An 11,900-nucleotide genomic window follows, 5' to 3' on the forward strand; every position below is an offset into this window, starting at 1 on the left:
AATGTACTGTAGATTCATTTCTTTTCCTGGGTACAAATTTTTGTGGATTGAGTAAAACTTCCATTTTCATTGATGTTTAATTTCATTGTTTTGGCAAAGTCTGCATATATTCTGTTGAAAAATTTGTAAATAGTTGAACATTTAAATTTGTGGTTGCCCTGTACCCATGAAATCCACAAAAATTTGTATCCAACAAATATTAATGAATCCACTGTTTTCATTTTAAAAAGTTACATGATGTCAGATATTCAACTGCTCAATTTGGGAGTTTTACCATTGAACATGGTTTCCTGTGTTATTTGGTGGGTTTTGTGTTTATACTCAGTCTTTAGTTTTCTATGTTGTGTTTTGTATGCTGTTGTTTGCCTTTTGGCAGTTTATTTTTAACTTGTGAGTTTGAATGTCCCTTTGGTGTCTCATTCGACTCTGTTTCTCATTTGGATCTGATGCATAAGGGTTCTTAACAATTAATAATGGATTAAACTCAAAATTCAAAAATATTCTTTATTTACAACAACATAGTATAAAACAACAAGTAGAAAAACAAAAATAACCTTCACAAGAAAGGGTTATATAAAACAGTTTCATTTGTAAAATGAAAAGATGATAAAAATTTAATGAACCTGTCATCACTCAATCGAGTATCAAACTGACAGCCATTTACTCTCTCAAATATCATATCATGTTGCCAAAAAAGCTTATAGTAAACTTTTGCATGAAAAACTCAAAATCTAACTCTTCATTATTTTCAAGCATTTAAATACATTCCCAGCCAATAAAATGTATGAAAAATCAATTAAATTTGGAAAATAAAAATAGTTTCATAAAGCGTCTTTAAATTTCATCTAGAAATAATCACTAAAACATGTAAAATGTGTGCAAAGTTTCAAACTATACATTAAAGCTTATATAATATGTTATTTGTTCAATTTCAAGCATAGTACTTATGATTTTTACAAGACAAATGGTCATGATGACCAGAATGACCTTAAGAGAATAATAAACAGAACAATTTAACAAACATACATTGTAGATATATGTCACTGTCAATTATAACAATCAAATGTTTATGAACTATTTTCATTAGTTTGTTTAATAAGATTATACATGCTTTTTTCTTGTCATTATGATAATGTTATTTTTGTCACAAATCGTTTTAGTTGGTTTATATGGCAATAAAAAGTTTGATTTGATTTGATTGATATTTTATGAAACATATTTTGTAACAAATCATTTACTGAAAAATATCAAAATTTCTCCAGCATCCTTGTCAACAAAACTTTATCGTAACTGAATTGTAATGAAGCCATTATAAATTGAAATTGTGTAAACTAATCAATAAACATTTGTTTCTCAAGTCCTTACTAAATTTCCAAATGAACTACTATCAATACCTTTGGCTATCATATTGTAAAATTCTAAGATGAGTTTTGTCGAAGTTTAAAATTCCAAACAAAAAGACGATTTGATATGTTTTCAAAGGAGAAAAGAATTATCCATTTTGCACTAGATTAAACATGTAAAAAGTCATAACTTATTTTTTTAAATATTTTTTTTAGACAAAATGTTTCATCCAAAAATGTATCATTCAGTAGTAGCTGATTTGCCATGAAAAAGCACTAAAATCATAAATTCCTATAATAAAAATAATAAGATAATAAGCATGACTTGTATTCTTAAGAAATAAAACAAAACTCCATCAGGTGGTGAAAGTGTAGAATCATATACATATATATGTAAGTGTATTTGACCATATCTAAAACTCTAAATCCACCCCTCCTCAAAACCATGTAAAAGCATTATTATAATCACAATAATTACAATCTTATGATTTGTTGGACTTTGAAAAATTCTTAAAACTCGTACTTCGCAAAAGTTATAAGCAATCAACAGGATCAATATATCTTTATTTTTCTTAGGTTTGTGACTAATTCTTGCATGCAGTTTGATTCCTCAATTTCTTAAAATCTTGAGTAGAGATACTATTGCAATTTAATCAATCAGTAACCTTCCAAGACTATAAAAAGTTTGTGCGGACCAGCCCATTATATATGTAGCTATTTCATAATGCTGTCCTGAGATGGACCAGCACTTTATACACATGATACATGTAGCTATTTCATAATGCTGTACTACATGTGATTAACAATTATTAACATAATTATCATTAACTATTTCTCCCTGAGAAAACAATAATTATGTCATAAATCTCCATTTTTGCTGTGACTTTTTGTTTCACTTTCACCATTGTCAAATTGTTCCACTGTTTTCTCGTTATTAAAGTCCACCTGAATTTGTTCCTGATTGATATTGTTACTTAATTTCACATTAACATGATTGGTGTCCGTTTCATTGTTGTCTGCTGATTTAGAATGATATAAAATGTCTTCATCCACAATAGTATCAATGTGTGTATTTGGAGGAATTGGAATTGCTGGTGTTTTTGGCGGTATTTCAAACGGTGGACCTGGTTTAACTGTCAGACCGTAAGGATTGTCATCATTATCTGTATCCAATCCACTGTCTCCATCGTGAAGCAAACTTCTGGATTTTCCTGCAAATAATTTATAGCATTAATGTCTGTTTTCATTTTTTCATGAAAAATTATAAATTGACCCGAAATCATTGATTTATAGCAACAGAACAATTTGCTTTATATCTGTATATTGTATTAATTAAAAATTTTGTCAATTATCACGACATTTAAAAGTAATTAATACAGGCTATGTAATTATGTTAATTAATATCTTGGTTGGAAGACCTCTAAATGTTCACTTTGTTGTTTGTTTGCTGTCAAGTAAAAGCTGTGTTACATATTTGTTTTTCATTCATTTCTTTGTACATTAATTATGGCATTAGTTTTCCTTTTTGAATTATTTTACATTTGAGATTTCAGGGCCTCTTACAGCGGACTATGCGGTATGGGCTTTGTTCATTGATGAAGGCCGTACAGTGACCTATAGCTGTTAATTTCTGTTGTCATTTGATTACTTGTGGGGAGTTGTCACATTGGCAATCATACTACATCTTCCTTTTTATAGTTACATTTCTTTTTTACTTTTACAATTTGTCAGAAAAGCAAGTGACTTAGGGTTATTTCTGTCCCCTGATACTTGATATATAAAAAGATGTGATATGATTGATAATGAGACAACTCTCCACAAGAGACCAAATAACAATGAAATCAATAATTTCTAGAAATACTTGGTATCAGTTAAATGCATTCAATTAAGATAGTATTTTCCTAACTATAACTGTATATTTCTGTCACTTAGATAACAATTGCACTTCAGTTTAATAACCATAATGCTTACCTGGAATTGGTACATTCCTTACTCCTGTCAAGGAATCAAAACTTTTGAATGGATTGAAGGTTGGAACAATGATGAAGGCAAATGATAACAGTAGTACCTAAAAATAGATTAAATGTGTTCATGAAAGCAAATGATAACAGTAGTACCTAAAAATAGATTAAATGTTTTCATAAAGCAAATGATAACAGTAGTACCTAAAAATACATTAAATCATTATGTGTTCATGAAAGCAAATGATAACATTAGTACATAAAAATAGATTAAATGATTTTATAATTATCTATCAATAAAAACAAATGATAAAAGAAGTTCCTAAAAAAAGATACATTTATAATTATTTATGAACCTTTCATTGGTATTTGCTAATATTAAACACAATTTCTTTTGATTTAAACAAAGTTATTACAAAGTTGTCTTCATTTCAAAGTTAAATACGAAGCTTTATATATATATATATATATATATAAGACCCTGGCCTTCTACAACGAAATTTGTTTTACATGCACATGTATAAAAATTGTGGTTTTTATCCAATGCAATCATAGGTTTGAACGTAGTTTTCAATTTAGACTTGTATATATATAGAGTCTATAAGAATCTACCAACCAGTAAATATATATATATATACAACTCGTCTAAACATCAACCCAACAATGTTAGATCTGTAAATTTGCTTTCGCAAATTTTTGGTTCTTCCCTCGCCGGGATTCGAACCCATGCTACTGTGATATCGTGACACCAAATCGCCTGCACTGCAGCCGTCCCGCTAGACCACACGACCACCTGGGCTCTCAAAAAAAGAGCTTTCGCTGGCCGTGTGTTACCTTTCCCCGTCAGTTTTAATCTAGCGGCGTACTACAGTACATGATATATAAGGCATGAAGATGTTATTGTTACAGATCAGCTAAATTATCTATAGTAAAGGATCCTACAAATTAATGTAATATACAGTCACAGAAAATAATTATATTTATAAGTACGTCTATATATATATATTAAAATACTGCAGTGTTTTACATGTTTACTGAACGTGCAAGATCCCCTGGGTAGTCGAGGTTGTTTAAACAAATTGTTTTACATGTTTATTTACCCATCTGACTGCATTTGATAATTGAATGCCATACTTCTTCTTATTAAGAAATCAACTCAAAAAGTTTTTTGTTTTTTTTTTAAATGTGAAATTAACAACACTGAATCAACACTTTTGAATGATTTAATGTTTTTTTCAAATGAATATGACTATGTAATGAAATTTTGGCTGCCAAAAATAAATACTAATACATACCATAACACATGTTGATGTCTGTGGTTTGGATGTCTTAGAAACTAAAAATGTTTGTAATTTCTTTAACTGCTGCATCAATGTTCTGAAAACAAATATATTCATGTAAAGGTACATGTATAATGTATAAACTCTAATTCAAATTAATTCTTTTATCAGTAGTATAAGAAATTCATTGAATTATTGAAATGTTTTTGTAATAATTTTCTTAATCAACAAAATAATTAAGAAATAATTCATGGGGGCTTGATTATATCGTGATTTTACCACGGGTTGGCCCTTTATGACAAATATTTTACCCAGAGCAATAGGGAAGGGTAAAATATCAGCATGAAAGGACAATCTAAGGTAAAATCACGATATATTCATCGATTCTTCTGGGGCAAATATGGCAATTCTTTTGGATCGAAGCGCTAAAAGTAAAGGCATTATTTGACGTTCCTATAAATAAATGCACTATTAAATTGATGTAAAAGAACATTGCAAACTGAATAAATGGCATACTTAGACTATTTACAATGACATATAGTAATTAATCTGTCACAGAGTCCTTGTTCTGGGTTAAAAAAATGTATTATGGAGTCAATCAAGTTGAATTAAAAAATCAAAGATTAATCTTATGGTCATTAATTTGGATTAAAAATGTTTGTAATAGATGTCTGCATAAACTTTCCTGTGACCTATACAAGTCACGACACTTACTGATTTTGTTGTTCTAAGCCATCCACCTTTTTCTTCAAGTTAGCATTTTCTGATGTACACATTTTGACTCGTTTCTCCAACCCTTCCACATAACCCATCTTTCTCTTCCTACTTTCTTTTGCAGATATCTGTTAAATAAAAGATGAATTTGCAATTAACATTTTTAATTAAAATCTTGTCTCAAACAATTGCATACTATATTTTATTATCATGTAAACTCTCTCCAGTGCTTTTTGTAGGCAAACTTTTGACCAAACTATTCGGTATTATATGTGTATTGCTAGTAATTTATTGTGCATAAATTCAGGCAGTTAAATGTAGTTTTCTAGTTTCAACATGTTCAATTGTTTTACATTTGTCATTTATTGGCCTTTAACACAAACAGCTTGTTATGTGGTATTGGTTTTGCTCATTGTTGAAGGCAGTACTCTCATCTATAAATGTTAACCCCTACGTCATTTGGTCTCTGGTGGACAGTTGTCTCATTGGCAATCATATCACATCATCTTATTTTCATATCTGACATATATACATGATATACACCCCTTTTTATTTAAACTACATTTTGTACAATTCCAAATTTATTCCCTTCATCCTAGTATTACCAACATTGCAAAACCTTCCTGATCAATTGTTTAAATTGTTGTCGTTATGTACTTATGAATATAGATGCAATATACATATATTATGAATAAGCAAACAAAAATGTGTTTATTTTTTAATAAATTTCTAATTGTGTCTTACCTTGTTTCTTATTTTTCGTCTAACTGCTTTAAGAACTCTTTCTTCTTCCTTTGTAAGTGGCATATCTGTAGGGAGAACAACTCCTTCTTTAGCCAGTAAGTCTAATTCTTCATCTGTGAGCTTTAATTCTGGAATCTGGAAATAAATATAAACATATAAGCATTGTTATTAAAACCATGGAAAACAGAAGTACGTGTATGTATATACTATGACATGGTTATGTATTAATCTTTCTTTATAGATACAATTTACCATAACAATGTTATGAAAACAAATGCCTAGTTACTACAAGTTTAACCATAAAAACAAAAGCACTATGGAAGTTACATTTATTATTTACCTTTGATGATGTTGATGTGTTAATATCTTTCATGGTAAATGGTAATGTATCACATGATGTAACTTTGATGACACGAATAACTTGACTAGAATCAACAGTGGCTGTTGTACTGGTGACTTCATTCAGTGGACTATCTAAACCTACAAATCATGTACATGTTTATGTTTATTCATTTATAACAAAATGTATAAGAATATATAGTTTCATTAAATGGTAGCTTATGTTCTGACTTTGTCACTTCACATGTTTAATAATGTTAATTTACATTTATGAAAGTTCATAAAACTATTCACATTCAAGTACCGGTATATGTACAAATGTACAATTCAGCTTCACAAATTCATGTCCTACAATTTTCTTTATATATATTCTCTTTATGAAAAAATTTAAAATTTGGGAGAATTTAAGAAGATAAAATATTTATAATCCTAAGGATACCATGGAATATTGGTTTGAGAGTTGTTGATTATTTCATGGTTTCCTCATCATTCTCCTTGTAAAATAATTGCATTCAATTTTTGGTGATGAACATATGTCTAAATGAAAATTTTACAATATTCATATAGATCACTTACATACAATGTACTTACAATGTACAAAATGTTCTTGTAAATAAGATTTACAAACTACATGTATTTTATTTCCTTACCAAAATTTATTGATGTTTCCTGATTTAGAGCATTTGTGCTACAAATTTCTTTGAGGAAATCTTCGTCTGTTGCATTCAATAAACTAGGATCAATTCCATCAATATTAATGTCTTTCATGTCTAAATCCTCAAGCGACAGTACATTATTTTGTTGTATGATACCAGCTTGTCCAACGTCACAATTGATTTCCATCATATCAGGGATTAAGTTTGATTGACTCCTAGGGGATCCTGACATATCTCCTGACTGTGGGCTTTGTTGTCGGTCTGTTGATCTTGGACTATACTGTTGGTCAGAAGACACACTTTGTGGCGAATAAGCATGACCACTTGAGCTCATTGAAATTCCGCTGTCACTGTTTGTTGGTGATTTTTGAGCATAATAATCATGATCTGAATAAATGTCTTTTGTTTTATTTTCCAATTCTGGTGGGTCAAGGAAATCAAAGTTGTTTATATTGGCTTCATTTAAGGCAGATTCCAAAAGATCTCCAGAAAATAAGTCAAGGTCCGACTGAAAAAAAAAAGTTACATGAATTGCAAATACTTTTAGGCATACATTGTATATTGTTTTAAATGTCAATGTATGTAAAACATGTGTACAATGTATACATTGTACATGAACCAGTAGTATGTATTGGTCAAAAAAGTTAAAAACAAACCAAAACAACCTTTAACATTGTTTAATGTTGTATGGGTTTAACAATGATAGCTGATCATTTCTGTGGTATTTACAATGTACAAAATGATTTAATGTAGCCATGGTCTGTTGTATTCTTGTGGAGGGTTGCCTCATTGACATTCATACCACATCTTCTTATTTTTATATTCAAATGTATTTATTTGGCATAATACATGATAGATGCAAGAAGAACGTTTCCATGAATTTTTTGAAAATGATTTCAAATATTGGACATGTGTGTTCAGTCAAGTATGGGTACATTTTTGTACATGATGATGAATATGCAATTGTACAAATCCACTAAGTCACCTCTTGAAATATATCACTCCAGTCATCACTAACAGCATCTTCCTCAGAATCAGTTTCATGGTACTTCTTGATTATGGTAAAATCCTCATCCAAAAGAGGGAAAGGTATCGCATCAAATAAATCAACATCATCACCTGCTAGTAGATCCATATCCATGTTGCTTAAATCACATACACTGAATGACAATAGTGACAGCATGGAAGTGTGTGTGTGGAAGAAAAATTTATTTTTAGATTTATGTGTCAGCAATATGTTACATCAGAAAGATAAAGATTAGTTTACAAGCTACAGTAGTGATGTCAGCATCACTTGCTGTAAAATACTTACAAAATCCAATGGTGGCACATGTGTATTGTCGAACTCTTTCGACAGCACACCTTCTTGATCATCAAATAACAGGTCAAGCACTTGCAAATTGGCGTCCACTTCCATTAATATGTTTAAGTTATTAACATCTATTTATGGAAATTGACAAAATATCAAAAATGACGTGTAACAAATTTCGTCAACGTTTGTTTGTTGTTAGGGGATTCCCAAAATGTGACGATGACGCACTAGTATAAAACGAAAATGCAAAATAAATTGAACAGTCAGCAGTTAGAAATATTCTCCAGCTGGATTTTTATCTTAAGAATCAATGTTTTTGATTATTGACAAGTCTGTTTAATCCCTCGTTTCCTTATTGTTGGAAATTACACCACAACACAAATATGACGTGGAAGCGGAAGTAAACAGCAAGTAAACACACCTTCGGAACTTCTTTAGATTTTCCTATGAAAATGTTTACCCGCCAAATTCCAAACAATATTAGCTTGTGAAAAAAACTTGTCTGACTTGATTTTGCCAACACTAGTGATAGTAGAGGGGGAGGACAGGGGGGTACCCTTCTCTCTTCTCCCACTCATCTTCTCCTTTCTCCTACCCCCGTTCTCCTTTCTCCCATTAGAATAAAACATCTCCTTTTGAGATATTTTTTTCTTGAAATATTAGATTATTTTTTAAAAGGAGAGATATTTTATTTTTTCTCCTTTCTCCAACTTTTTCTCCTTTCTCCCAGCCTTCCTCTCCTTTCTCATACCCCCTTTCTCCCATCCCCTTTCTCCCTGTCTCCCTTACCCCTGTCCCCCCTCATAGTAAGACTGTAAAATAAAATCCATTTCAACACGGATAGAATTATAAGAAAGGATGGCCCTACCTTCATTCATTTGATTTGCTTATGTCTTAGCTCGGATAATAACGAGTTCCAAGTAAATATGATCAATATCAGAGAGTGACAGGGACACAAAAATACACATATGTCATCTATACTATTAAACGAGAAGACCTCATTTTGGGTGTCGCTTCTCTTCTTTCCACAATAAATTAATCAACACGCCCCTGTCAGGCGCGGATCCAGAGGGGGGGGGGGGGTCCGGGGGTTAGAACCCCCCTTTTTTTGGCCGATCAATGCATTTGAATGGGAGCATATACCTGGAACCCCCCTTTACTCTGGGTTGGGAACCCCCCCTTTTTAAAATGGCTGGATCCGCCCCTGCCTGTGTCCTATAGGTACAGTGCAAAGTCGCTTTTGTCATCCATTCATATTATTATTCAGATTGAGACCTCATTTTGGGTGTCGCTTCTCTGACTCTTCTTTCCACAATAAATTAATCAACACGCCCCTGTGTCCTATAGGTACAGTGCATAGTCGCTTTTGTCATCCATTCATATGATTATTCAGATTGAGTTATTTTGGGAGAAAAAACGAGAAAAAAGGCATCCGGATATTGTCCCGTCATTGGATGAAATTTTAAGTCAGATTAGACTTCCGGTTTGCGTTTTTCTGTATACTTTGAACATACATATATACAAAGAATAAAGTGTATTTTCAGAATTCTATCTGCTATCATTTTCAAGTTTACTATCCACGGCGGTCACAGAGTTTATTAAATAGAGAGAGTCTGTATACTATATCAATGACCACCATGGATCTTAGAATTGAACTTAGAATTGAAAGTAAAAACACTATATTTATATAGTAATGAATGTTCATAATATACAGAAAAGCGCTAAAAATATTCATGTGAACTTTTGATACCTTTTCTGAAATTCTCCAGTCATTAAATCTTTTACAAAATTCATTGATTACAAAAAAAAGAAGATGTGGTATGATTGACATGTTGAGACAACGCTCCACAAGAGACCAATATGACACAGAAATTAACAACTATAGGTCACCGTACGACCTTCAACAACGAGCAAAGCCCATACGGCATACTCAGCTTTAAAAGGCCCCGAACTGACAATGTTAAACAATTCAAACCAGAAAACTAGCGGCCCTATTTATGTAAAATCAATCACAGAAAGGATTTTCGAGCATGCGTATTCTGTTGCCATAGTTAAGCGTGCTTAAATAAGTTCAAAGGGCACAAACCGAAACTATACCGACTACGTCGGAAAAATGAACGAAAAACAAATATGTAACACATAAACAAACGACAACCACTGAATTACAGGCTCCTTACGTAAATGTTCATAACATACTAAATGTATGTTCATATTGAAATTGAAAAATTGGGAATTTGGGAAATAAAGGAGGAGGGATAAAAAAAAATAATGTTCCTGTCCCCAATAACCTATGACTTATGATACTTTTGCTGAAATTCTCTAGTCATTCAATATTTTACAAAATTCTTCCAACAACACTTTACATACTTTTAACTACGCTCTAAATGCCCGCGATTTCGCGGGTGTGTTCTAGTATACATAATGTCTCGTAAGACACATTCTGAAAAGAAAAGATTTCATTAGAATGCTAAACTTTTTTTTTTTGGTAAATGGGCCTGCGCTTTAAAGGGCATTAACTGTCATTGTATTTTCACATTAATTTGAGTCGACCATTTGATGATATATATAGCATATCAAAACTTATATCCATTTAAATTACAACAAATAGTGGACAATGCATTAAATCGATATAATATATTTCAGTATTCCGTGTGTATTTTAGTCTAGACGGCACCTATAGATTATCGAGATGACCTCCTAAGATTGTCGACGGTCAAAATCCCGGCGATATAAACACAAATATCAATAGATATCGAGCACGTGCAATTTATAACTTCATGTCAGTGCTTCGGTGCTGACATGATTTTTTACGCACTTTTCGATTTCTAAATTCTTAGAAGATGATTTACGAAATTAGAACGAAACAAAGATTCCAACTCCCTTAGACAAAGTTGACTATAAACAAATTTTGCCATTTATTTCTTGTATACTGTTTTTTTTTTACTCACGCAAACATTACTTTTCCTTTAAACATTTATTCTATGGTGATGGTTTAGAAGACGGCCTAAATAATTTGCATGTTTTAATTTAGTTTTACGAACATCATACCGTTGTTGATTATGGCATTGCTTTCTTACTGTTATTGTTTACCCAGCCTTTTGGTGAACATTTAGTTCTTGCAACAGCATTTTTTAAAATCCCAGAAAAGTTATTAATAATATCATTAAAACCAGAAAGCGGTGTTGCATGATGGCTATCATGTACAAAAATAGCTTCTGTTGTTTGTTTGTCTTTTTCATTTTTAGCCATGGTGTTGTCAGTTTGTTTTTAGATTTATAAGTTTGACTGCTTTTGGTATCTTTCGTCCCTCTTTTCTGACTGATCTTAGGTTAATGTTTTAAATAAGATATTTTCTTAGATAAATCTCTAACATTAGCATCCTGTATATATCGACAAGAAACTGCTCTTCTATATGTTTTAACCACTTTGCACGAATTATTTACTTATAGAATTTATTACGTTTTTCGTGACGGGTGTTACAAGAGGACAAATGTACTGATCCAACCGAGTACCTCATTTATCCATTTGTTGATCACATATTTTTGTCAATG

At 31.4% G+C, this 11,900-nt stretch overlaps 1 protein-coding gene across 2 annotated transcripts; it reads right to left on the bottom strand.

Annotated features, from left to right (window-relative positions):
* Positions 1–490: 490 nt before the first annotated feature.
* LOC139519626 (cyclic AMP-responsive element-binding protein 3-like protein 1) lies at positions 491–8,785 on the bottom strand. 2 transcript variants are annotated; one of them, XM_071311823.1, is made up of 8 exons: positions 8,350–8,785; positions 7,032–7,545; positions 6,383–6,522; positions 6,043–6,177; positions 5,299–5,426; positions 4,600–4,681; positions 3,315–3,411; positions 491–2,554 (listed from the first exon to the last, which is right to left on the bottom strand). In XM_071311823.1, the coding sequence occupies exons 1-8, from the start codon at positions 8,452–8,454 to the stop codon at positions 2,202–2,204; spliced, it is 1,554 nt and encodes a 517-aa protein (XP_071167924.1). In that variant the 5' UTR covers positions 8,455–8,785; the 3' UTR covers positions 491–2,201. The 2 variants fall into 2 exon arrangements, with proteins under 2 accessions (XP_071167924.1, XP_071167923.1); XM_071311822.1 differs by having other exon boundaries at positions 8,023–8,739.
* Between the last annotated feature and the right edge of the window lie 3,115 nt (positions 8,786–11,900).

Source organism: Mytilus edulis, chromosome 4, assembly GCF_963676685.1.
Source record: "Mytilus edulis chromosome 4, xbMytEdul2.2, whole genome shotgun sequence".
NCBI classification, from domain to species: domain Eukaryota; kingdom Metazoa; phylum Mollusca; class Bivalvia; order Mytilida; family Mytilidae; genus Mytilus; species Mytilus edulis.

What these genes read in the sequence shown, in the direction of transcription:
- LOC139519626 (XM_071311822.1), bottom strand. Translation starts at nt 8,220, where the DNA reads ATGCTGTCACTATTGTCATTCAGTGTATGTGATTTAAGCAACATGGAT. An exon ending in GGAGTGATATATTTCAAGAG is followed by an intron (nt 7,546 to 8,022) that starts GTGACTTAGTGG and finishes TTTTTTTTTCAG; the next exon opens with TCGGACCTTGACTTATTTTC. An exon ending in GGCTTAGAACAACAAAATCA is followed by an intron (nt 4,682 to 5,298) that starts GTAAGTGTCGTG and finishes ATTTGTTTTCAG; the next exon opens with AACATTGATGCAGCAGTTAA.